General features: G+C 42.2%; 1 protein-coding gene across 1 annotated transcript in view; it reads left to right on the forward strand.

The window, feature by feature from the left end:
- Window positions 1–15,880: 15,880 nt before the first annotated feature.
- The window catches only part of grik4 (glutamate receptor, ionotropic, kainate 4), a 224,476-nt gene continuing 212,858 nt past the window's right edge, over window positions 15,881–27,498 (forward strand). The window contains exon 1 of the mRNA XM_064974177.1: window positions 15,881–15,989. Coding sequence (XP_064830249.1) covers window positions 15,908–15,989 — 82 coding nt within the window. The 5' untranslated portion in view covers window positions 15,881–15,907. The remainder of the gene's footprint in view (window positions 15,990–27,498) is intronic.

The following is a 27,498-nucleotide window of genomic DNA, read 5'->3' on the forward strand; positions in this document are numbered from 1 at the left end:
ATAAAAACAGACGAGAACGATCTAAGGTATGTTGTTCATAGCCTGTTAGTGTTATTTCTAAGTTGCACTCGTAATTAGGCTACTGGAAACCAATATTATAACAACGCATTCTCTGTGTCAGATACGCCACTCTCGCATATAACAAGTCCACTAAGAATCATCTGGACCCAAGGGAGAGGGGAAAGGAGTCCAAGAGGGGATTCATGTTCGAGCAGCTAGGGAACCGACTATGTCCGGTGGCATCACTTGATAAATATCTATCGAAATGCTCGGAGAACGCCCTTGCATTTTATCTCCACCCAAGGAGAGGAGAGTGTACCGGGGAATTGATCTGGTACACGTCAGAGCCGAATGGGCGTGAACTATCTGGCAGCACTTCTACCCAAGAAATGCAGGTTAGCGGAAACAACTACATACACAAATCACAGCGTCAGGACCACGACAGTCCAGAAACTGGCCAATGCTGGTTTAGAAGCGAGGGAGATTATGTCAGTGAGTGGGCATCGTTGTGAAGGTTCGCTCCATAGCTACTGGCGACCCTCACTGACAGAAAACGCTGGAGCAACATCCTGGCCGAAAACAGAGAGAACACTGCAGCACCATCAACACCCAAAAGGCTGCAGGAAGGCAGCAGATGTAGTAGCACAGACTTCATCCAGGGGAATGTACAGATAAATATGACATACAATAAGTGGCTATAGCTATGTCAGCTGTGGTGGATAACAAAGAGAATGTATGGTTTAATTTATTAAAATCAGCTCTAATGAATGTCATGTGAACGGTGTTCTGGCAAGAGAGCACATTTTCTCTGCTAGGCAAAGTCATGCATCATAAGCTCATTGTTATGCATGTATCCAAATACATATAACTAGAAGACAGCTTAAACAAATGCAAATGCAGCTACTTTGATATTATTCTGGCTGCACTATTTGACGTGACTGTTCAGTGCATTCGGATAGTATTCTGACCCTTTGACTTTTTCCACATTACGTTATGCTACAGCCGTATTCTAAAATTGATAAAATGCACATTTTCCTCAGCAATCTACACACAAAACCCCATAATGACAAAGCGAAAACAGGTTTTTGGAAATTTTTGCAAATGTATATAATACAAAAAAACAGAAATAGTTTATTTACATAAGTCTACCTGTGGTAAATTCAATTGTTTGGACATGATTTGGAAAGGCACACACACCAGTCTATACAAGGTCCCACAGTTGACAGTGCATGTCAGAGCAAAAACCAAGCCATGAGATCAAAGGAATTGTCCGTACAGCTCCGAGACAGGATTGTGTCGAGGCACAGATCTGAGGAAGGGTACCAAAAATATTCTGCAGCATTGAAGTTCCCCAAGAACACAATGGCCTCAATCATTCTTAAATGGAATAAGTTTGTAACCACCAAGACTCTTCCTAGAGCTGGCCGCCCGGCCAAACTGAGCAATCGGGGGAGAAGGGCCTTGGTCAGGGAGATGACCAAGAACCCGATGGTCACTCTGACAGAGTTCTAGAGTTCGTCTGTGGAGATGGGAGAACCTTCCAGAAGGACAACCATCTCTGCAGCACTCCACCAATCAGTAAAAGGCACATGACAGCCTGCTTGGAGTTTTCCAAAAGGCACGTAAAGACTCTCAGACCATGATTCTCTGGTCTGATGAAACCAAGATTGAGCTCTTTGGCCTGAATGCCAAGCATCATGTCTGGCGGAAACCTGGCACCTTCCCTACGGTGAAGCATGGTCATGGCAGCATCATGCTGTGGGGATGTTTTTTAGCGGCAAGGACTGGGAGACAAGTCAAGGCAAAGTACAGAGAGCTCCTTGATGAAAACCTGCTCCAGAGTGATCAGGTACTCAGACTAGGGTGAAGGTTCACCATACAACAGAACAACGACCCTAATAAAACAAAAAAGACAACGCAGGAGTGGCTTCGGGACAAGCCTCTGAATGTCCTTGAGTGGCCCAGCCAGAACCTGGACTTGAACCCGATCGAACATCTCTGGAGAGACCCGAAAATAGCTGTGCATTAACGCTCCCTATCCAATCTGACAGAGCTTGAGAGTATCTGCAGAGAAGAATGGGAGAAACTTCCCAAATACATTTGTGCCAAGCTTGTAGCTTCATACACAAGAAGACTCAATGCTTTAATCGCTGCCGAAGGTGCTTCAACAAAGTACTGGGCAAAGGGTCTGAATACTTATGTAAATGTGAAATTTCATTTTAAAATGTTATTTTAATAAATTAGCAAAAAAATTAAAACTTGTTTTTGCTTTATTATTATTGGGTATTGTGTGTACAGTAGATTGACAACATGATTTAATTCATTTTAGAATAAGGCTGTAAAATAAATATTTGGAAACAGTCAAGGGGTCTGAATACTTTCTGAAGGCGCAAATTATCCGTAGTTGGCTAGCTAGCAAGCAAGGTATAAGAACATTACCGACCAGTGTGGCAATGGAACACTTAGAACGAACGACTGGGTCGCGTCCATAGGTACAGAACAAAAAGGCTGAACGACTGGGTCATGTTTCTAGGATCCCTAGATTTGTGCCGGGACTATATCTTGTGGAAGGATGACGTAGTATGAATACATTCATCAAAATAAAGTTTATGAAAATATGTCAATCATTATTTGAATATGTTGGTAACCCCTTGTATAAAAGTGATAATTCCCTCGAGGCCGTTGTTTGGAGATTATATTGGCATGCTTTGCAACACCCGTGCCAACATATTCTCCAAACACCGGCTTCTCTGACATTATCACTTAAATAGAATTCTATACTTCACACTGGAGTATCCCTCAATCATGTAGTGCTTATTATAAAAGTGTGTAATATTCTGTCAGTCATTACTGTTTTTCTCAATTGTGTACAAACAATTTCTGGATCTGTGTTGAAATGTACAGAACACCTAATCATTTTCTTGCCTTAGTACCTGACTTGCATGTATTATACCACTGTTTGCAAAACATTGAATAAATGTTTTATTCACACAATAACGTGTGCAATTGTGTTCACTGTTTCAGTCGAGTAAATAGTACTGCACACAATTCTAAGTCATCCCGTCAGTGTCATTTCATGTACAATATATGGAAAGATCTAGGCAATGGGGACTGGCTAATTTACAATATTAGGGACATGCAGAGAATTTAGGTTACTTCTAACTTTGGGTTACACCTAAATCATCTCCAACATTGGGACATTCCATTTCAGAGTTTTGCTCTGGTGTGGATTTCGGCTTATACATTCAAATCAATTATACAACGGGTGGGTCTAATCCTGAATGCTGATTAGTTAAAAGCGCATTCCAGCTGTGTCTATTCCACAAATTACCCCCGGCTAAATCTATGACATTATTTTACCTATTTACTATGTTCCATCTGACTGCGCTATCAACTGTCTCATCAGCCCAGGCAGGGAAGTTATAAATTTGATCTCCACTATAAAAAAACATCTAGACATGATCTCACATTTCTTTTAGACTAACACGGAACCCAAACCGGCTGTGCGTGTGCGCCATAGTGCATACATTTATTGTGAGCGCCCACACCAAACGCGGTCACGACACGCAGGTTAAAATATCAAAACAAACTCTGAACATTACATTAATTTCCGGACAGATCGAAAAGCATTAAACATGTATGGCAATTTAGCTAGCTTGCTGTTGCTAGCTAATTTGTCCTGTGATATAAACATTGAGTTGTTATTTTACCTGAAATCGACCTGTTCCGACAATTAATCCACACATAAAACGGCCAACCGAATCATTTCTAGTCATCTCTCCTCCCAGGCTTTTTCATGTTTGAATTTATATGGTGATTGGCATCTACACTCTTACCACGACAACCGGCAAAACATTTAGTCTTTCAATCACCCACGTGGGTATAACCAATGAGGAAATGGCAAGTGGGTACCTGCTTCTATAAACCAATGAGGAGATGGGAGAGGCAGGACTTTCAGCTCGATCTGCGTCAGAAATAGAAAGGAGTTCTATTTTAGCCCTTGGCAACGCAGACGCTCGTTGGCGTGTGGGTGCAATATTGAATAACATGGATTTCTAAATTTATTTTGTGACGCTCGCACACGCGACGTGTCAGGTCTGGTCAGCATGTAACATTTAGTTTTCAACAGCAGAGATTTGTATACATTTTGCTGTCTGTCTCTCCCTGACATTTGCAACATTGTTTCAATATTCAAATTCGATCTCCAACTGTCCAGTAGTAATGAAAGCGTATTGGTCGGGACGGGAGAGAGGGAGGCAGCGTTTCTCAGCCAGTCGAAAGCATGAATCAGCTGGCATTACGGACATATACAAAGAAATGTTAATTGAAAATAGGTAAAACAATCAAAATGCAGCGAGTTTGCAGTCATTCCAGCTTCAGTTTGAAGTTATTGTGCTAGCTGTGTTGTTGGCTAGCTACTCTGAACAACAGTGGCAAAATCAAAACAGCAAGGCAAAATCGTGCCTCAGTAGCTCATTGTTATTGATGTATCCAAATAAATGTCACTAGAACACAGCTTGAACAAATGCAGCTACTGTTTGACGTGACTGTAAGTTAGTCATAGTTGGTAAGCCAGGGATAAGAACGTTGCCAGCCAGTATGACAATGGAACATTTAGGACTAATGACTGGGTCGCGTCTCTAGCAACCGAACCAATAGAACGACCAGCCGGCTTGGGTAGCAACCCTAGCTTTGTTTCGGGACTATATCTTGTGGAAGGATGACATAGTATTAATACATTCATCAAAATAACGTTTTTAATGAAAATCTGTCAATCAATATTTGAATATGTTGGTAACCTATTGTATAAAAGTCGGCATTGTCACTTAATTGTATTCCTCCATTGTATTCACCTTTCCTTATTTCCATTTTCGATTGTGTTTCTGGGCACCAATGGAAATTCTTAAACTATGAGCAAACCAACCTTTGTATTGAATACATGGAATTGGATTGTGATGATAATGAATGAATCCTGCCACAATGTGCTATAATATTATATTTGATGTGTATGAAATTGTTTGGTGAAATAGGCATAAAAGGAGAGTAATTACCCATAATTCTGCACATTTGGATAGTTCCAATTTTAATCATCATGCCTGCAAGTACAACTATTGTCTATTGATCTACTCTGGATTTTTAGAATGGAATAATTTTCTGTTTTGTCTGTTTGGACTCGAGATAAGTATGGTTGCGTTAGTCTTTGCAGGAAGTCGTGATGTTTTGATGAATGTATTTGCAATTTTGAAGGTATAATAAAGTTTTGAGGAATCTATGTTTTGAGAAAGCAGCTACATTTTGAAAAGGCATTTACTGTTTTGCAAAAGGCAACAGAGTTATGTGTCTTGCGGACTGTGTTTTGAAAATCGACAACATAGTACATACTATAGTTTACCATAGTATACTGTGTTGCGTGCTATGGTAGACCTACAAATAAATATGTGTACTATGAGTAAATAATGTAATTTATTTATCCATATTACTCTATTGTGCAATGACAATCATGAACACAAGTAATGTGTTGTACTGTAAATATGTAGCCATTGGAAAAATCTGCTGTATCATGGTGGAAAGCTGGGAATCATCCCACGAATGACATAATTTTATACTTAGTGCAGCAGTGTACTGTAGAGAATACGGTGCCATTAAGGACACAGGCCTTGTCCAGTCTTGGTTAGCCTTTCATTTCAATAGATTGGATGCATTTGGAAGCACAACGGAGGCCGAAGACCTATGCATCAGTGTTTCATTGATATCACTTTTACCCCAATATATTTCTTAATAGTTTAGGATCAATGATCAGTGGATTTTCATCAAAGTGAGTTCAAGCGCTTACTGGTCTCAATGCGAGTGTAGCGAAATGCTTGTGCTTCTAGTTCCGACAGTGCAGTAATATCGCAGTAATATCTAACACGTAATCTAACAATTTCCCAACCTAACTAATACACACAAATCTAAAGTGATGGAATAAGAATATATACATATACATATACATATGGATGAGCGATGGCAGAGTGGCATAGGCATGATGCAACAGATGGTATAAAATATACATGTCAGATGAGTAATGCAATATATGTAAACATTATTAAAGTGGCATTGTTTAAAGTGACTAGTGATCCACGTATTAAAGTGGTCAATGATTTGAGTCTCTATGTAGGCAGCAGCCTCTCTGTGCTAGTGATTTCTGTTTAGCAGTCTGATGGCCTTGAGAGAGAAGCTCTTTTTCAGTCTCTCGGTCCCAGCTTTGATGCACCCGTACTGACCTCGCCTTCTGGATGGTAGCGGGGTGAACATGCAGTGGCTCAGGTGGTTGTTATCCTTGATGATCTTTTTGGCCTTCCTGTGACATCGGGTGATGTATGTGTCCTGGAGGGCAGGCAGTTTGTCCCCAGTGATGCGTTGTGCAGACCACACCACCCTCTGGAGAGCCTTGCAGTTAAGGGCGGTGCAGTTGCCGTACCAGACGGTGATACAGCCCGACAGGATGCTCTCAATTGTGCACCTGTAAAAGTTTGTCTGGGTTTTTGGTGACAAGCCCAATTACTTCAGCCTCCTGAGGTTGAAGAGGCGCTGTTGCGCCTTCTTCACCACACTGTCTTAAAACTTTCCACCTTCTCCACTACTGTTCCTTCGATGTGGATAGGGGGGTGCTCCCTCTGCTGTTTCATTAAGTCCATGATCTTCTCCTTTGCTTTGTTGACATTGTGTGAGAGGTTGGTTTCCTGACACCACACTCCGAGTGCCCTCACCTCCTCCCTGTAGGCTGTCCCGTCGTTGTTGGTAATCAAGCCCAGTACTGTTGTGTTGTCTGCAAACTTGATGAACGAGTTGGAGGCGTGCATTGCCACGTGATCATGGGTGAACAGGAAGTACAGGAGGGGGATGAGCATGCACCCTTGTGGGGCCCCGGTGTTGAGGGTCAGCAAAGTGGAGATGTTGATCTACCTTCACCACCTGGGGCGGCCAGTCAAAGTCCAGGACCTAATTGCACAAGGTGGAGTTGAGACCCAGGGCCTCCAGTTTAATGATGAGCTTGGAGGGTACTCTGGTGTTGAATGCTGAGCTGCAGTCAATGAACAGCATTCTTACATAGGTATTCCTCTTGTCCATGTGGGATAGGGCAGTGTGTAGTGTGATGGCAATTGCATCGTCTGTGGACCTGTTGGGGCAGTATACAAACTGAAGTGGGTCTAGGGATGGCAGGTAAAGTGGAGGTGATATGATCCTTTACTAGTCTCTCAAAGCACTTCATGATGACAGAAGTGAGTTCTACGGAGATATTTAAATGTGTGAATAAGATGTTGTGTATATATTTCTGTATGGCGAGCCTGCGGTTTGATTTAACCCATGGATATTTAAATATGTAAAGACAATGGTGTGTGTGTGTAGGACGAGGCTGCTGACCGTTATAACTCTGTAGTAGGCCCCAGGCCTGACCTCGAACAGCATGGTTTTGGATTCACTTTCATGCCCTCTGTCAAAGTGTAATTAAATATAGATTCTCTGGGTTCACCTTGGTTTCTTCTAACCAGTGTCAAACTGCTACTCCTCTCATTTCAATAGAGCTGCAGTTTTAGTTTTAAGATATGTTTTGTGGTCTCGACAAACGATTTCTGTATGGACTTTGCTTTGTGCACGGGGGCATTGTCATACTGAAACAGGAAAGGTCCTGCCACAAAGTTGGAAGCACAGAATCGTCTAGAATGTCATTGCATGCTGTAGCGTTAAGATGTCCCTTCACTGGAACTGAGGGACCTAGACCGAACCATGAAAAACAGCCCCAGACCATTATTCCTCCTCCACCAAACTTTACAGTTGACATTATGCGTTCAGCAGGTAGCGTTCTCCTGGCATCCACCAAACCCAGATTAGTCTGTCGGACTACCAGATGGTAAAGTGTGATTCATCACTCCAGAGAACGCATTTCCACTGCTCCAGCGTCCAATGGCGGAGAACTTTACACCACTCCAGCCGACGCTTGACATTGCCCATGGTGATCTTCGGCTTATGTGCAGCTGCCCGCTAATGGAAACCATTTCATTAAGCTCCCGAAAAACAGTTATTGTGCTGAAGTTTCTTCCAGAGGCAGTTTGGAACTCGGTAAGGAGTGTTGCATGCAACGCTCTTCAGCACTCGGCGGTCTCGTTCTGTGAGATTATGTGGCCTACCACTTCGCGGCTGAGCTGTTGTTGCTCCTAGACATTTTCACTTCACCGTAACAGAACTTACAGTTGACTGGGGTGTGACTGAAATAGCCAAATTCACTCATTTGAAGGGTTGTCCACATAGGGCAGCTGTGGCCTGGTGTGGTCCTCAAACCTCCCCTCGGGGACCCCCAGACTTTTACCAATTCTTGAATAGTTTAAATACATGGAACAGCTGGGGGTCCCCGAGGAGAGGTTTGAGGACCACTGCATTAGATCACACCAGGCCACAGCTGCTGGTATTTAAATAGAGTAGTGAGTGAAGCTAGAGTAAAACTACAAAACACATCTTCTCAGTTTCCTCACAGCAGAGATTTCAGGTATTCTTTGGTGTATGTTCAATGTGGGACCATGATAATTCAGGTAGAGTTGTCGCTCGGGGCAGGGAGGAATGATTTGGCGAGCAAAGATATCAGGCGAGATAGTGGTATCTCCGTGCATTAAACACAGACCCAAGGGTGACCCCGGCCTGGGCCGGCGCCATCAGCTATAGCGGTACTGTGATTCAGTTTACATGAGCATCCTGAATCACCAGCCATTCTCTTTTATGGGAGCTGCTGATACTGCTACTGCTTTCAAGTGGAACAGCAAAAGACTCTGAATAGCGATGCTGTTTTAATAATGCATCTGCAACCTGCCGAAGGTCAGTTGAGGTCTCAGTTGTAGCACTGAAGATATCTTCTGTATTCCAGAAGGGGACTCCAGGCACTCTGATGCAGAACATTCTGTTTGGTATGGAGTCAATTCCCCAAAGTGTCTCAACAGTCAATGTTGTCAAGGGAATGATGGAAGTGTGACAGTAATGTTATCTGTGCCACCAACAACTAGTATTCTAGTTTTGTTGTGTCAAGACAAGTCAGTCATTTTTGGTTGTTTTTGTTGCTCTCGCTGCCATTTCTGCTTCTGAGTTATTTTTCATTGCTTCTCACTTTTTTCAGATGTAATGCATAAAAAAAACATACAGTGGAACAGTTGCAGCCACTAAAAAAGTGGCTCCAAAAAAAGAATTGTACCATGCATTGCAGCAATTGTTTTGCCAATGTCGTAGGGCAACCTAACTTTTAAAATACCGCAACTGTTATTCTATGTTGATGCTGTGTGACTCTCCCTTGCTGGCATGCTGGATCAATATGTAGTGGGCACTCTCTTATCAGACCTATATACCACACCAATTCATTGTGCAATGGTTGGCTGGCCCTGCTGTGACTGTGTCCTTTAATTTGTCTAGCAATATTTGTCATATTGTATAAAGTAGTTGTTCTCAATGTTCTGTGGTTACTAAACCACCAATCACATTTTGCTCTGCTTAAAGTACATCCTCAGGTGCAACTGATCATTAGGCCAATGTTCTCATTAGTCTTTCTAACTACTCCACGTGGCTAGGCCCAGGGATACCAGTATCCCAGGCTGAGAACCAAGGGTCTCTAGTTTGGACTCAAACTCCTAAAAATGTTCAACTCAACACCACACGTCTCATCTGCATAGTAAGGAATCACACATAAAGATGCATATCCTCTCTAACACCGCAGTTATTTTGGTTGCTAAATTGTAGGTTCAACTCATGGCAGTTGTACAGTGGCATGCAAATAAACACCGTCTCCTTGAGATGTTTGATTGAACTGACAGTTGTAATGAGCACTTGGTGTGGATTCAGAGTGTGCTTCTGACATCCTGACACATCCATGACTGACACCTTTGATATTTATGTTTGTAGTTATCCTTCTCCTGACAGCTGTTTGCAAACATGGCGACCATCAAAACCATCAAAACGCTCTGATATTTGACATCAAGGCTTCTTCCTTATCTGCCTGTCAGATGTCAGGCTACTTTACCTCACAACAATATGACCAATACGTTGGGAAACCCGATCACCTTTGTCAAAAACCATGTCTCACCATTCAACACTTGAATCTTGACATAAAAGGTTGGAGTTGATCATCTTGGAGATCTCATCCGATAGACTATCACAGGTTCTGCATTCAGTGGTGAGCGATTTCTTCCCAGCCAGTCAGTCAGTAGGCCATTTACCACAATCAGTATCTGTGCGGAGACAGGGTCAATGGCTCCTGTATTTACAGCCGTTCTCAGACCCTGCCCTCTCCAAGCTGCATCCTCTTGATGTGTGTTGACTCCCCAGCTGATCTATTCATCTCCCAGGATTGAAACACAGGCAGTATTTCAGCATGCTTACTTACTGGTAGCCCAATCCCAGACACCACTGCCAGATCTGCTTAGAGATTTCATTGTAGCGTTGACACGACATGCAGCAGACGTTCCAGACTCTGCTGAGAATGTTACTATTCAGCCTTCCGCCACAGAGAGAGAGATCAGCCGCTCATATAACTAACGGTCTGTCACCACTTCATTTGGTTCGGAGCCTTGTGCCATATTAAATTAAACCGTCCCGCCACTTTTTAATTAGTTCACATGGCGTGCGTGTGTGTGTGTGGATCGGTGGATGTGTGTGAGGCACCAGTTATACCAGTTGGGTAGTCAAGTCGGCGCTAGCGGCTTGTTCTGATACCGGTTTCATGTTGCAGTGTGATTAATTATGCACTGCAGATCTGTTATGATGATCATGCTGGGAGTTTCAGCTCCTTTTTTAAATCCCTTTCTCCTAGAGAATAATGACATTTCTTTAAGTGGAGTAAACAAAAAGGAACATTTCAACAAAACATGACATATTATGTCACCCCCCTATTGAGAATGTGCCTACAACACTTTTAATGGCCTGTCTGGGTTTTTGTGGCAGTCCTCGACTCTTGGTAATCTAGCAACTGTTTCCTCATACGCCAATTACGGCAGCTGCAGAATGAGACTTCAGGAGAGTTACATTGTAGCGTCTTTCACATAGCCATATTGAGAGCAGCAAGTGACATGTGTCCCACTGTCACCGTATGGTTTGTTGCTCCAGGGGTTGTTCATATATGGATGTAAACACAAGACTTCCTCTCACCATCAGCAGAAGTTATCTGTTTGGGAAAAGAGCAGGTTTGTTTCCTTTCCACAGTGTGCACTAGACTAGAGAGACTTGTGTCATTCTCGTCGACTGCCCATTAATGTGGCCCGACTCCAGCAACTGCTCCACGGCAACTCGCTGAGGCCCTCTCTCCTCTCATTCGCCTATTCAGTCGGGGCAGGCCGCTGTGCATGACCCATGACAAGCTACCCAAGTTGATTGGCTATAATTGCATTCAGGAAAATTTATTCAGCTTTGTGTGTTTTTTTTTCTCTCTAATTGTTGTTTTCCTGCTGCGATCAAGGAAATACAGAGCATGTTCAGAGGGAGCCTGGCCTGTAATGAACTCTTGGGCTAAACGCTGTCTGGCTTACTGATGCGTCCTGATGTTTGACACATTGTTTTTCAAGACTACGTAAGCTAACAGAGATCAGGGAACAATGGACAAGAGTCTAGGGTTGTGTCCCATAGTAGAGAATAGGATGCCATTTGGGACACCCTAGTAATACAGACATGCAACAAGGCCATATAAATAAATTGAATTAGCCTTGAAACTGGCTCATTGTATGATGATCACTTCTCTCCCCCTTCCCTACTCACTGGGGGACCTGTGTGACAACTGTTATTTGTGTACAGTTTTTCCGGAAACCTCTTGAGGAAGTCCACCTTGAGAAATATGCTGGCAGGTGTGATGTTTCAAAACGAATACTCTCTATGTTAATCAGTGGATAAAGTGAGCAGTTAGTTGGTACAGTGCCTTGCGAAAGTATTCGGCCCCCTTGAACTTTGCGACCTTTTGCCACATTTCAGGCTTCAAACATAAAGATATAAAACTGTATTTTTTTGTGAAGAATCAACAACAAGTGGGACACAATCATGAAGTGGAACAACATTTATTGGATATTTCAAACTTTTTTAACAAATCAAAAACTGAAAAATTGGGCGTGCAAAATTATTCAGCACCTTTACTTTCAGTGCAGCACACTCTCTCCAGAAGTTCAGTGAGGATCTCTGAATGATCCAATGTTGACCTAAATGACTAATGATGATAAATACAATCCACCTGTGTGTAATCAAGTCTCCGTATAAATGCACCTGCACTGTGATAGTCTCAGAGGTCCGTTAAAAGCGCAGAGAGCATCATGAAGAACAAGGAACACACCAGGCAGGTCCGAGATACTGTTGTGAAGAAGTTTAAAGCCGGATTTGGATACAAAAAGATTTCCCAAGCTTTAAACATCCCAAGGAGCACTGTGCAAGTGATAATATTGAAATGGAAGGAGTATCAGACCACTGCAAATCTACCAAGACCTGGCCGTCCCTCTAAACTTTCAGCTCATACAAGGAGAAGACTGATCAGAGATGCAGCCAAGAGGCCCATGATCCCTCTGGATGAACTGCAGAGATCTACAGCTGAGGTGGGAGACTCTGTCCATAGGACAACAATCAGTCGTATATTGCACAAATCTTAAAATTGATGGGAAGATGGATGGAGCCAAATACAGGACCATTCTGGAAGAAAACCTGATGGAGTCTGCAAAAGACCTGATACTGGGATGGAGATTTGTCTTCCAACAAGACAATGATCCAAAACATAAGGCAAAATCTACAATGGAATGGTTCAAAAATAAACATATCCAAGTCAAAGTCCAGACCTGAATCCAATCGAGAATCTGTGGAAAGAACTGAAAACTGCTGTTCACAAATGCTCTCCATCCAACCTCACTGAGCTCGAGCTGTTTTGCAAGGAGGAATGGGAAAACATTTCAGTCTCTCGATGTGCAAAACTGATAGAGACATACCCCAAGCGACTTACAGCTGTAATCGCAGCAAAAGGTGGTGCTACAAAGTATTAACTTAAGGGGGCTGAATAATTTTGCATGCCCATTTTTTCAGTTTTTGATATGTTAAAAAAGTTTGAAATATCAATAAATGTCGTTCCACTTCATGATTGTGTCCCACTTGTTGTTGATTCTTCACAAAAAAATACAGTTTTATATCTTTATGTTTGAAGTCTGAAATGAGGCAAAAGGTCGCAAAGTTAAAGGGGGCCGAATACTTTCGCAAGGCACTGTATCGTACTCAACCACACATGCTGACGTACTACTTTAGGTGAAGGATGTGATATTCGGTCAGATCATAATGTCAACACACACCTGGTAAAGAATGGAGCCCTTGAGCTGCAGTGAACCGGTGATTTTTCCAATTGAATATATTGATGTCTGTTGTGGCAATTGTGTTTAATGCGATGATCCTTTTCTTTGAGCATAGTGTATTTATGTAAATTGTGTCAAATGATTCAGCATTAGCTGCTATTGACACTTTGTAATGTCAAATTTGTGAAATAAACCATTATCTCTATTGTTCACAATTGTACACGTTAGAAAAATTGTGGAAATAATTGCGGTATGTATTTCACTACTTGACCAGCTCCTCATTACAGAGACTGACACAGTTCAGTCTGCTTCATTTCCTATTTGATCCAGCAATATGACCATAGATAAGTAAGCCATAGTCTATAACTAGGGCCCAGAGTTTTTCCTGATCAGGTCACATGATTATTGAACACACCGGGACCTAGAACAACTAATAGCAATGTGAGTAACTCAGGATATAGATAAAGAGTATACAATTAGTTACTTTCTAATTCTATACAATTACATTTATTTGATAAGAGCCTCCAAGATATATACAGTGCATTTGGAAAGTATTCAGACCCCTTGACCCTTTCCACATTTTGTTACGTTACAGCCTTTATTCTAAAATTAATTTTAAAAAATGTCCTCAATCTACACACAATACACCATAATGATGAAGCGAAACCAGGTTTTTAGAATTAACAAATTTATTAAAAACTAAAAACTGAAATATGACATTTACATAAGTATTCAGACCCTTTACTCAGTACTTTGTTCAAGCACCTTTGGCAGCGATTACAGCCTCAAGTCTTCTTGTGTTTGATGCTACAAGCTTGGCAAACCTGTATTTGAGATCCTCTCAAGCTCTGTCAGGTTGGATGGGGAGCATCTCTGTACAGATATTTTCAGGTATCTCTAGATATGTTTGATCGGGTTGAAGCCCGAAGTCACTTCTGTGTTGTGTTTGCTGTGTGCTTAGGGTCATTGTCCTGTTGGAAGGCAAAACTTCACACCAGTCTGAGGTCCTGAGTGCTCTTGAGCAGGTTTTCATCAAGGATCTCTCTGTACTTTGAGCTGTTCATCTTTCCCCTCGATCCTGACTAGTCTTCCAGTCCTTGCTGCTGAAAAACACCCCCCCCCCAACATGATGCTTACCACCATGCTTCGTCATAAGGATGGTGCCAGGTTTCCTCCATACGTGACACTTGACATTCAGGTCAAAGATTTCAATCTTGGTTTCATCAGACCAGAGAATCTTCTTTCTCATGGTCAGAGTCCTTTAGGTGCCTTTTGGCAAACTCCAAGTGGGCTGCCATGTGATTTTTACAGAGGAATGGCTTCTGTCTGGCCACTCTCCTAATAAAGCCTGATGGGTGGTGCTGCAGAGATGGTTGTCCTTCTGGAAGGTTCTTCCATCTCCACAGAGGAACTCTGGAGCTCTATCAGAGCGACCATGAGGTTCTTGGTCACCTCCCTGACCAAGGCCCTTCTCTTCCCCGATGGCTCAGTTTGGCCAGGTGGCCAGCTCTAGGAAGAATCTTGATGGTTCCAAACTTCTTCCATTTAAGAATGATGGAGGCCACTGTGTTCTTGGGGACCTTCAATTCTGCAGAATTGTTTTGTTACCCTTCCCCAGATCTGTGCCTGGACACAATCCTATCTCGGAGCTCTACGGACAATTCCTTCGACCTCATGGCTTGGTTGTTGGCTGACATGCAGTGTCAACTGTGGGACCTTATATAGACAAGTATGTGCCTTTCCAAATCATGTCAAATCAATTGAATTTACCACAGGAGAAAGGATGATCAATGGAAACAGGATGCACCTGAGCTCTATTTCTAGTATCATAGCAAAGGGTCTGAATACTTATGTAAATAATACATCTTTATTTTTTTGCAAAACTTTCCGAAAAAATGCTTTTGATTTGTCATTTTGTGTAGATAAAGGCACTTTAATTTTTTTTAGAATAAGTCTGTAACGTAACACAATTTGGAAAATTTGGGTCTGAATACTTTCTGAATGCACTGTAGAATTTGTGACTTGAGAATCACACCCTTGATTATGGTTCATTTCAGTTCTTGTGAAAGTTAATAATAATGCTTTTTCTTATCAGAAAAGGAACAGGGAAGTGCAATGTAGCATACCAGATAAACGAAAAAGGCCTATACTTTGAGGCTGCGGTGAAGATAGATGGTAGTTGCTTTGTGTTCTCAGTGTGTGTGTGTGATTGCGTGCGGATTTGTGTGTGTATGTGTCTGTGTCTGTGCGTGCCTGCGTGTATGTGTTCAGATGCCTGTGAACATGTGTATGCCCGCGTCATAGATTCTATTTATATCATTTTTATATGGTCACACCAGAATGAATTTGGATCATATATAGTTTGATTTCACACAAGAGTGACTATCATGTGGAACAGGTGCTAAGCTGATCCAGGATCAGAATCTGTGATCATGGGCAAAAACACAAACAAATACATGTGTGCCTGTCTTCATGTTAACGTGTGTAGGATCCAGGCTTCTATATAATTCATACATCCATGTGTTATGTTCTCCAGGTGGCTGTGACAGGGGGACCCCCGGGGCAGGACCCATGAGGAGTCATAGAAGATGCTCGCAGCCTGGGCGCCTCTGCTCCTCTTAGCCATGTGGGTGAGATGTTCCTCCGCTGGGCCGCTCTCCTTCAGAATAGGTGAGTAGTCTGATCTCTGACCCTGCATGGCTGGAGGGCACAACTCACCTCTCCTCACTCCCTATTCAAAAGACGACATCACAAGAATTCCTCTATGTGTAATTCTAGGCCTGGCTGAGACTTGCTCTGACAGCTGATTGCTTCTTCATTGCATCTCAGCAGCACTTTGACCAGAGGTCGGTATCACTCCAATTGTACTGTAACAAGAAGAGGCGGTATTTTCTGAATGTTATATTCGGTTTGTTTCTGCCTGTCTGCTATTTCTAATGCAGCAGAAAGGTACAGAGTACTTTCTTGTGTGCAATCGAGTACCTTAACCAAACGGCTAGATAATCAAATTTTCTGCTGCCATTTCCCGAGCCGCAGTGAAAAAAATAGTGTCAAAATGAGTCATGATATTATACTTTGCCGTAATTGAGTGTTAGCTGGGAAAACCAGTTACCAAAGTGCTTTGCGTTCCTATTTAGACGCATTTTAGTGTATGGTGTTTACAGGCCCATACTTGTTTTCACACTGAGATGAGAGGGAGGAGAGAGGGATGAGAGGGAGGACAGGGGTCCTAATCTCATTACATTAATTTGCCAATCCGTAGCCGGCTATCCGCCAGCCGTAGAGCTTGGTCTGGGGCAGCAGTGACCTAGACATCTCTCTCTCACAGCAGCAGAGGCCATCTCAACATGGGCTGATTTCTAACAGCAATCACTCTGACAGCAGGAGAAGGACAGACAGACGGTGCTGCTGTTGGTAGAGTCCAAGTAGAGATTTTCAAGAGATGGGGCTCTGTAGTTTGGCTCTGCCTACCGTGTTTATGAGAGAGTGTATTATTGACATGGCAGGGTACGGGAGCTGTGATCGAAATCATAGGCGTTGAGGCTAACAGCAGCATAACAGCAGTCAACATTTATTTCTACAGTAGCATATCTTTAAAAACATCATGTATATTGGGTAGCAAGCCGTGCAGGGATCAGAGAAAGGTCTGACACGGTGAATGTGCCTTGCCGATCAATTATTAACGCGCCCAATATGCTTGCAGCGGAACTTCTCAGTTTGCTTCAGCCATCTCCATGTGATCGTGACAGGGAACAACAAACACACAGCTCCTCAGCTAGCACATTTAGTTCCTTGGAAACGTACGTTTTTGATTTCCCATTGGTTCTGGGAACAAAGTGAAAAGTTTCCTGACCAGTAAGACGGAACATTTTTAAACGTTCTGAGAATGGAAAGTGTAGCTTATTTGGAGGCTTTCTTAAAACGTTTACTGAATCTTTTAAGACAGTTGAAGTCGGAAGTTTACATACACATTAGCCAAATACTTTTAAACTCAGTTTTTCACAATTCTTGACATTTAATCCTAGTAAAAATTCCCTGTCTTTCATCACATTCCCAGTGGGTCAGACATTTACATACACTCAATTAGTATTAGTATTTGGTAGAATTGCCTTTAAATTGTTTAACCTGTGTCAAATGTTTCGGTTAGCCTTCCACAAGCTTCCCACAATAAGTTGGTCTTTAAAATGGTGTATAATACTTACATGTTTGAGGAATTTTTATTATGAGATTTCTGTTGTTTGAATTTGGCGCCCTGCACTTTCACTGGCCGGTTGTCATATCAGCTTGGAAAATTCCAGAAAATGATGTCATGGCTTTAGAAGCTTCTGATAGGATAATTTACATAATTTGAGTCAATTGGAGGTGTACCTGTGGATGTGTTTCAAGGCCTACCTTCAAACCCAGTGCCTCTTTGCTTGACATCATGGGAAAATCAAAAGAAATCAGCCAAGAACTCAGAAAAAAATGTAGACCTCCACAAGTCTGCTTCATCCTTGGGAGCAATTTCCAAACGCCTGAGTGTACCACGTTTATCTGTACAAACAATAGTACGCAAGTATAACCACCATGGGACCACGCAGCCGCCATACTGCTCAGGAAGGAGACGTGTTCTGTCTCCTAGAGATGAACGTACTTTGGTTCCGAAAAGTGCAAATCAATCCCAGAACAACAGCAGAGGACCTTGTGAAGATGCTGGAGGAAACGGGTACAAAAGTATCTATATCCACAGTAAAACGAGTCCTATATCGACATAACCTGAAAGGCCGCACAGCAAGGATGAATCTGCAGCTCTAAAACCACCATAAAAAAGCCAGAATACGGTTTGCAACTGCACATGGGGACAAAGATTGTACTTTTTGGAGAAATGTCCTCTGGTCTGATGAAACAAAAATAGAACTGTTTGGCCATAATAACCATCATTATGTTTGGAGGAAAAAGGCGGAGGCTTGCAAGCCGAAGAACACAATCCTAAACGTAAAGCATGTAGGTGTCCATATCATGTTGTAGGTGTCCACATCACAAAATAGATGGCACCATGAGGCAGGAAAATTGGGTGGATATATTGAAGCAACATCTCAAAAAATCTGTCAGGAAGTTAAATCTTGGTTGCAAATGGGTCTTCCAAATGGACAATGACCCCAAGCATACTTCCAAAGTTGTGGCAAAATGGCTTAAGGACAACAAAGTCAAGGTATTGGAGTGGCCATCACAATGCCTTGACCTCAATCTGAACTGAAAAAGCGTGTGTGAGCAAGGAGGCCTACAAACCTGATTCAGTTACACCAGCTCTGTCAGGAGGAATGGGCCAAAGTTCACCCAATTTATTGTGGGAAGCTTGTGGAAGGCTACCTGTAACTTATGACACAAGTTAAACAATTTAATGGCAATGCTATCAAATACTAATTGAGTGTATGTACACTTCTGGCCCACTGGGAATGTGATGAAAGAAATAATAGCTGAACAAATTCATTCTCTCAACTATTCTACCATTTCACATTCTTAAAATAAAGTGGTGGTCCTAACTGACCTAAAACAGGGAATTTTTACCCAGATTAAATGTCAGGAATTGTGAAAAACAGTTTAAATGTATTTGGCTATGGTGTATGAAACTTCCGACTTCAACTGTATGTTGGTTGGTGATATGGATGTGATACGGATTCGCACAAGTCCTTGCACTTTGAAAAGCAATGATGTTGAGGTGAGTGAAATAAGTTCACAGCAGATATATATTTGGTGTTGTGGATGTTTGATGCTGTGAAACTTGGGGAATAGCTAACAGATTAGAATGTCCTGTTATGTCATCGTAACTTGGTTGGTACAGGTGAGCAAATAAGCGGTGGTGCTCGAATGATTCCGTGCTGCCTCATGGTGTCACGTTCTGATGTTTATTTCCTTTGTTTTGTCTTTATTTCGTATGGTCAGTGTGTGAGTTGGGGTGGGCAGCCTGTTTGTTTTTCTATGTTGGTTTTTGTGTTCAGCCTAGTATTGTTCTCAATCAGAGACAGATGTTGTTAGTTGTCTCTGATTGACAATCATACTTAGGTAGCCTGGGTTTCACTGTTGGTTTGTGGGTGTTTGTTTCCGTGTGAGTGTTTGTCGCCACATGGTACTGTTTCAGTTTTCATCACATCGTTTATTGTTTTGTATTTCAGTGTTCAGTTCGTTTTTTAATAAATCGTCATGAACACTTAACACGCTGCATCTTGGTCCGATCCTTACTCCTCTCCAGACGAAGAGGCAATCTGCCGTTACACATGGAAATAGTTGCCGTGTTTAGCTGTATAGTCAGCTAACTAGTTGGTTGTTTTGTCTTGTTTCTACCAATGTACACTCCCAGTAAAAAGCTTTAGAACACCTACTCATGCAAGGGTATTTCTTTATTTTTACTTTTTTCTACATTGTAGAAATGTATTTTACATGAATTAACAGTTGTGCCTTCTTAAAAGTTCCTTTGTGGAACTTCTGTCCTTAATGTGTTTGAGCCAATCAGTTGTGTTGTGTTGTGTTGTGACAAGATAGACCTATTTGGTAAAAGACCAAGTCCATATTTTAGCAAGAACAGCTCAAATAAGCAAAGAGAAACGATAGTTACTTTAAGACACGAAGGTCAGTCAATCCGGAAAATGTCAAGAACTTTGAAAGTTTCTTCAAGTGCAGTCGCAAAAACCATCAAGCGCTATCATGAAACTGGCTCTTGTGAGGACCACCACAGGAATGGAAGATCCAGGGTTACCTCTGCCGCAGAGGATAAGTTAATTAGAGTTACCAGCCTCAGAATTTGAAGCCCAAATAAATGCTTCAAAGTTCAAGTAACAGAAACATCTCAACATCAACTGTTCAGAGGAGATTGCGTGAATCAGGCCTTCGGGGTCGTATTGCTGCAAAGAAACCACTACTAAAGGACACCAATAATAAGAAGAGACTTGCTTGGGCCAAGAAACACGAGCAATGAATCTTTGACAGGTGGAAATTTGTCCTTTGGTCTGGAGTCCTAATTTGAGATTTTTGGTTCCAACCGTCGTGTCTGTGTGAGACGCGCTGTGGGTGAACGGATGATCTCCGCATGTGTATTTCCCACCGTAAAGATTGGAGGAGGTGGTGTGGGGATGCATTGCTGGTGACACTGTCTGTGATTTATTTAGATTTCAAGGTACACTTAACCAGCATGGCTACCACAGCATTCTGCAGTGATACGCCAGCCCATCTGGTTTGGGCTTAGTGGGACTATCATTTGTTTTTCAACGGGACAATGACCCAACACACCTCCAGGCTGTGTAAGGGCTATTTTACCAATAAGGAGAGTGATGGAGTGCTGCATCAGATGACCTGGAAACCACAATTCCCCGAACTCAACCCAATTGAGATGTTTTGGGATGAGTCAGACCGCAGAGTGAAGGAATGGAAGCCAACAAGTGCTCAGCATATGTGGGAACACCTTCAAGACGTTTGGAAAAGCATTCCAGGTGAAGCTGGTTGGGAGAATGCCAAGAGTGCACAAAGCTGTCATCAAGGCAAAAGCTATTTGAAGAATCTCAAATAAAATATGTTTTGATTTGTTTTACACTTTTTTGGTTACTACATGATTCCCTATGTGTTATTTCATAATGTTGATGTATTCACCATTATTCTACAATGTAGAAAATAGTAAAAATAAAGAAAAACCCTTTAATGAGTAGGTGTTCTAAAACTTTTGACCAGTAGTGTAATTCATATGGAAATGGCCCAAGTTCCTTGTTGTGGAGTGGGTAGCTAACTAGTTAGTCTATCAGTTGTGGTAAATATGGGCAGCGCTCACAAAGCATCAACCTCAGCTGTCACTTTCTCTAGCTAGCCATACAGACAACAAGCTAACTAGCCACCGAAATGAAGGCTAGAGTTATTTGTGTTTATCTGTTTGGCTTTGGTTATGGTTTGTCATCTTTGCTAGGTGAAGATATTCATAGGCTATACATTGCCTCGTTTTTCAATTATTTGACAGCTTAGCTTTCGAGTTAGGGTAGTAGATAACCATGCAGTGGAGTTCATATGATGAGTTGGATATTTGTTTACATAGCCAGCTAACAAGTTGCTTGTTTTGTCCAGTTTCTACCGATGAAATTCTTTTGGAAGCTGTCTCAGCCGCGTAAGTAATCAGCTAACATTTGGCAAACTTGTTAAAATGAAATCATAGTATATATACTCAGCAAAAAAAGAAACATTCATTTTTCAGGACCCTGTCTTTCAAAGATAATTCGTAAAAATCCAAATAACTTCACAGATCTTCATTCTAAAGGGTTTAACCACGGTTTCCATGCTTGTTCATTGAACCATAAACAATTCATGAACATCCACCTGTGGAACGGTTGTAAAGAAAACTTAGGACACTAAAGAGGCCTTTCTACTGACTCTGAAAAACACAAAAAGAAAGATGCCCATGGTCCCTTCTCATCTGTGTGAACGTGCCTTAGGCATGCTGCAAGGAGGCATGAGGACTGCAAATGTGGCCAGGGCAATAAATTGCAATGTCCGTACTGTGAGACGCCTAAGACAGCCCTACAGGGAGACAGGATGGACAGCTTATCATCCTTGCAGTGTCAGACCATGTGTAACAACACCTGCACAGGATCGGTACATCCGAACATCACAGCTGTGGGACAGGTACAGGATGGCAACAACAACTGCCCGAGTGACACCCGGAACGCACAATCCCTCCATCACTGCTCAGACTGTCCGCAAATGTCTGAGAGAGGCTGGACTGAGGGCTTGTAGGCCTGTAGTAAGGCAGGTCCTCACCAGACATCACCGCCAACAACGTCGCTTATGGGCACAAACCTCCCCTCGCTGGACTAGACAGGACTGGCAAAATGTGCTCTTCACTGACGAGTCGTGGTTTTGCCTCTCCAGGGGTGATGGTCGGATTCTCGTTTATCGTCGAAGGAATGAGCATTACACCGAGGCCTGTACTCTGGAGCGGGATCGGTTTGGAGGTGGAGGGTCTGTCATGGTCTGGGGCGGTGTGTCACAGCATCGTCGAACTGAGCTTGTTGTCATTGCAGGCAATCTCAACGCTGTGCATTACAGGGAAGACATCCTCCTCCCTCATGTGGTACCCTTCCTGTAGGCTCATCCTGGCATGACAATGCAACCAGCCATACTGCTCATTCTGTGCGGGATTTCCTGCAAGACAGGAATGTCAGTGTTCTGCCATGGCCAGCGAAGAGCCCGGATCTCAATCCCATTGAGCACGTCTGGGACCTGTTGGATCGGTGGGTGAGGGCTAGGGCCATTCCCCCCAGAAATGTCCGGGAACTTGCAGGTGCCTTGGTGGAAGAGTGGGGTAACACCTCACAGCAAGAACTGGCAAATCTTGTGCAGTCCACTTGGAGGAGATGCACTGCAGTACTTAATGCAGCTGGTGGCCACACCAGATACTGACTGCTACTTTTGATTTCGACCCCCTCTTTGTTCAGAGACACATTATTCCATTTCTGTTAGTCACATGTCTGTGGAACTTCTGTTTACGTCTCAGTTGTTTAATCTTATTATGTTCATACAAATATTTACACATATTAAGTTTTCTGAAAATAAATGCAGTTGACATTGGGAGGACGTTTATTTTTTTGCGGAGTTTAGTATGCAGTATATTCTCATTAAGTGTATAGTATACATTATGTTAGTATGGGTATTCGAACACAGCTCTGGTCTGTACTTAATCTTATTGAGAGAGGTTACCTACATTTTGAAATAGTCTCTGAATAGTTGTTTGCTTTTTTACATTGGTACAGAAGTAAGAATCATTGTCAATCCAATAGCCTACACTACTTTGTGTGGGTTTTGAAATACTTTCTGAATATGGTCATATTTTGAATATTTTTTATTTATTCATATGTAAATAATATGGTACATTTTAAATGGTAATTTAGTCAAATGTACTATAATTTAAATACTCTAGAGTTCTTTGTCTTAATCATTTTTTGATAGTTTCTTTACACAATGGAAGACTAAATGTCTTCCTATTGACATGAATGTGGTATCATATTAAAGAAGAGGTTGTGCTCTTTAAAACTAAGTGATTGTAATTTGTTCTTTGTTTTTGAGTTGTCTGTTTGTTTGAAATGTGCGAGAAAATGAGCCTGAAAAATCTCAGTAATCTACAGCAGCATTCTAGAATTATATTGGGGTCTAAAGGGTTTAAATAACATTCTTAGAACTTTCTTTGTATGTTACTAATGTTTACTTGTGTTTTTTTATGGAAAGTTTTCTTAATGTTCTCAGAATTACTTTAAATTTAACTATGAGGAAACCTGTAGAAAACGTTATGCTGAAATACTGAAATTCCCACAGAAGAATGTTGTTTCTTAACATTCTCTAAATGTTCTGAGAAAATGACGTTAAATAGAACCATGGGAAAACCTGAAGGAAACGTTATGCTGAAGTACTGAAATGACCACCTAAGGAACATAAGGTTCTTAGAATGTTATGTGCTTGCTGTGTAACCTGCACCATTTCCAGGACATTGTGGGAAGGTTGTATTCAAATTAACTATATGACAACCACATTTTCACCAAGCTCAAAGAAACATATGGTTCTTAGAACGTTATGTGGTAGCTGGGTCCCAATTCCAGAATTCTGTTGGATAATTAGTGAATGCTGTATTATACCTCCTCCTCTGTTTTCTCCTACCCTCCCACCTTCCCTCCCTCCGCCACCTCACATCTCTCTACAAAGGCACCTCTAAAGCGGAGCTAATGTTTATTCCCATCTTGTTTTAGTTGATAGTTAATTAGGCGGTCGGGCCTCTGTTTTCCCCCCTCTCTGATTTCAGGTGGCGGGAGCTAGACGGCGTTGAAGCTTGTCAGTGGCATGCCGCGGAGCCGGCATTAGCGTCGGGGCTGTTATTTCTCTCCTGTATGTCTTTTCCTGTCGCCCGCCGCCGCACTCCAGGAGGTGATATTTAACTCCGCTAGGCCCCTCGAGTCCTGCATGGCTGCCGGAATGTCACTGTTGGGCCTTCATATGTAATGAATACATGATAACAGGCCTAAATAGCATCGCTACGCTAGCATCACACCCCACAGTCAGCCAATAGTTTGGGAGGGGAGAACAGGTGAAATGAGGAGACTGTCACGACTCCTACCGAAGGTGGCTCCCCTTCCTGTTCGGGTGGTGCTCGTAACCGGCCTTCTAGCTTCCACTGATCACTTTTTTCCCTTTTCTGTTTATTGATTTCACCTGTGTTTAGTTTAGGCTGATTGGTTGGACTTTATTTACCAGCCGGTCCGCCTGTTGGTTGTGTGGGATTATTTTCGATGTACATTTCGACTGTATGTCACGGTTGTCCGTGTTTTTGGAGTTTTGCTGGACTGTTTAAGCCCCCCGTGTTTGGGGCATTTGTTGTGGTTGGCGTCTGTTCACCGTTGTGGTGCATTAAAGTGGGCGCTACCCTGAACTCTCTGCTTCCTGCGCCTGACTTCTTCCCCACTACACCCCGGGCGTTATAGAGACAAGGATGTTGTCTTTGGTTGAGTCTTAATTCTCCACCCTTGCACACTCCTCGTCATGGACTTTAGTAAAAAGCATGTGATTGGTGTAAGCATTGGCTGGAGTGAGTTTACAACATTGTTAAATCCATGTGTGAAAGTGTACACTTTGGGAGAAGGGTGGAGAATCCGGAAGCAGGACATGCCTCTTTTTGTTTGGCAGATTGATTATAGATTTGTAGAATACAGTATGGTCAGATGATTGAGACTGGTGTGGTATTTCATTTACCGAGGAGGCACTTGAAAAAACTAAATACATTTTTTTAACCTTTATTTAACTAGGCAAGTCAGTTAAGAACAAATTCTTATTTTCAATGATGGCCTAGGAACAGTGGGTTAACTGCCCGTTCAGGGGCAGAATGACAGATTTGTACCTTGTCAGCTTGGGGGTTTAGAACTTACAACCTTCCGGTTACTAGTCCAACGCTCTAACCACTAGGCTAAGCTGCCGTGATTTTACAGCTGCACCATCGAGAGTAGAGGTCGACCGATTATGATTTTTCAACGCCGATACTGATTATCGGACGACCAAAAAAAGCCAATACCGATTGATCGGCCAATTAAAAAACACACACATATATATATATATACACTCTCACACTCTGCTATATATATATATATATTTATTTGTAATAATGACAATTGCAACAATACTGAATGAACACTTATTTTAACTTAATATAATACATCAATAAAATCAATTTAGCCTCAAATAAATAATGAAACATGTTCAATTTGGTTTAAATAATGCGAAAACAAAGTGTTGGAGAAGAATGTAAAAGTACAATATGACCATGTCAAAAAGCTAACGTTTAATTTCCTTGCTCAAAACAGGAGAACATATGAAAGCTGATGGTTCCTTTTAACGAGTCTTCAATATTCCCAGGTAAGAAGTTTTAGGTTGTAGTTATTATAGGAATTATAGGACTATTTCTCTCTATACCATTTGTATTTCATATACCTTTGACTATTGGATGTTGTTATAGGCACTTTAGTATTGTCAGTGTAACAGTATAGCTTCCGTCCCTCTCCTCGCCCCTACCTGGGCTCGAACCAGGAACACATCGACAACAGCCACCCTCGAAGTGTCGTTACCCATCGCTCCAAAAAAGCCGCGGCCCTTGCAGAGCAAGGGGAACAACTACTTCAAGGTCTCAGAGCGAGTGACGTCACCGATTGAAACGCTATTAGCGTGCACCCCGCTAACTAGCTAGCAATTTCACGTCGGTTACACCAGCCTAATCTCAGGAGTTGATAGGCTTGAAATCATAAACATCTCAGTGCTTGAAGCACAGTGAAGAGCTGCTGGCAAACGCATGAAAGTGCTGTTTGAATGAATGCTTACGAGCAGGTTGCTACCTGCCACCGCTCAGTCAGACTGCTCTATCAAATATATATATATATATATTTTTTTTTTACCTTTAATTAACCAAGCAAGTCAGTTAAGAACAAATTCTTATTTTCAATGACGGCCTGGGAACAGTCGGTTAACTGCCTGTTCAGGGACAGAATGACAGATTTGTACCTTGTCAGCTCGGGGGTTTGAAGTCGCAACCTTCCGGTTACTCGTCCAACGCTCTAACCACTAGGCTACCCTGCCGCCCATAGACTTAATTATCACATAATAACACACAGAAATACGAGCCTTAGGTCATTAATATGGTCAAATCCGAAAACTATAATTTTGAAAACAAAACGTTTATTCTTTCAGTGAAATACAGAACCGTTCAGTATTTTATCTAACGGGTGGCATCCCTAAGTGGAAATATTGCTGTTACATTGCACAACCTTCAAAGTTATGTCATAATTATGTACAATTCTGGCAAATTAATTACGGTCTTTGTTAGGAATAAATGGTCTTCACACAGTTTGCAACGAGCCAGGCGGCCCAAACTGCTGCAAATACCCTGACTGCTTGCACGGAACGCAAGAGAAGTGACACAATTTCCCTAGTTAAAAGAAATTCATGTTAGCAGGCAATATTAACTAAATATGCAGGTTTAAAAATATACACTTGTCTATTAATTTTAAAGAAAGCCATTGATGTTTATGGTTAGGTACACATTGGTGCAACGACAGTGCTTTTTTTTGCGAATGTGCTTGTTAAATCGTCACCCGTTTGGCGAAGTGGGCTGTGATTCGATGAGAAATTAACAGGCACCGCATCGATTATATGTAACGCAGGACAAGTTAGATAAACTAGTAATATCATCATCCATGTGTAGTTAACTAGTGATTATGTTAAGATTGATTGTTTTTTATAAGATAAGTTTAATGCTAGCGAGCAACTTAACTTGGCCTCTTGCTACACTCGCTTAACAGGTAGTCAGTCTGCCACGTAGTCTCCTCGTGGAGTGCAATGTAATCGGCCACAATCGGTGTCCAAAAATGCTGATTACCGATTGTTATGAAAACTTGAAATAGGCCCTAATTAAATCGGCCATTCCGATTAATCGGCCGACCTCTAATCGAGAGCATCACCGGCTGGTATGGCATCTGCTTGGTATCCGACCGGAAGGCGCTACAGAGTGTAGTGCATACGGCCCAGTACATCACTGGGACCATGCCTACTTCCATCCAGGACCTCTTTACCAAGCGGTGTCAAAGGAAGGCCCTAAAAATGGTCAAATACTCCAGCCACCCCAGTCATAGACTGTTCT

The sequence above is a fragment of the Oncorhynchus masou genome, chromosome 9 (assembly GCF_036934945.1).
Source record: "Oncorhynchus masou masou isolate Uvic2021 chromosome 9, UVic_Omas_1.1, whole genome shotgun sequence".
Taxonomy (NCBI): Eukaryota; Metazoa; Chordata; class Actinopteri; order Salmoniformes; family Salmonidae; genus Oncorhynchus; species Oncorhynchus masou.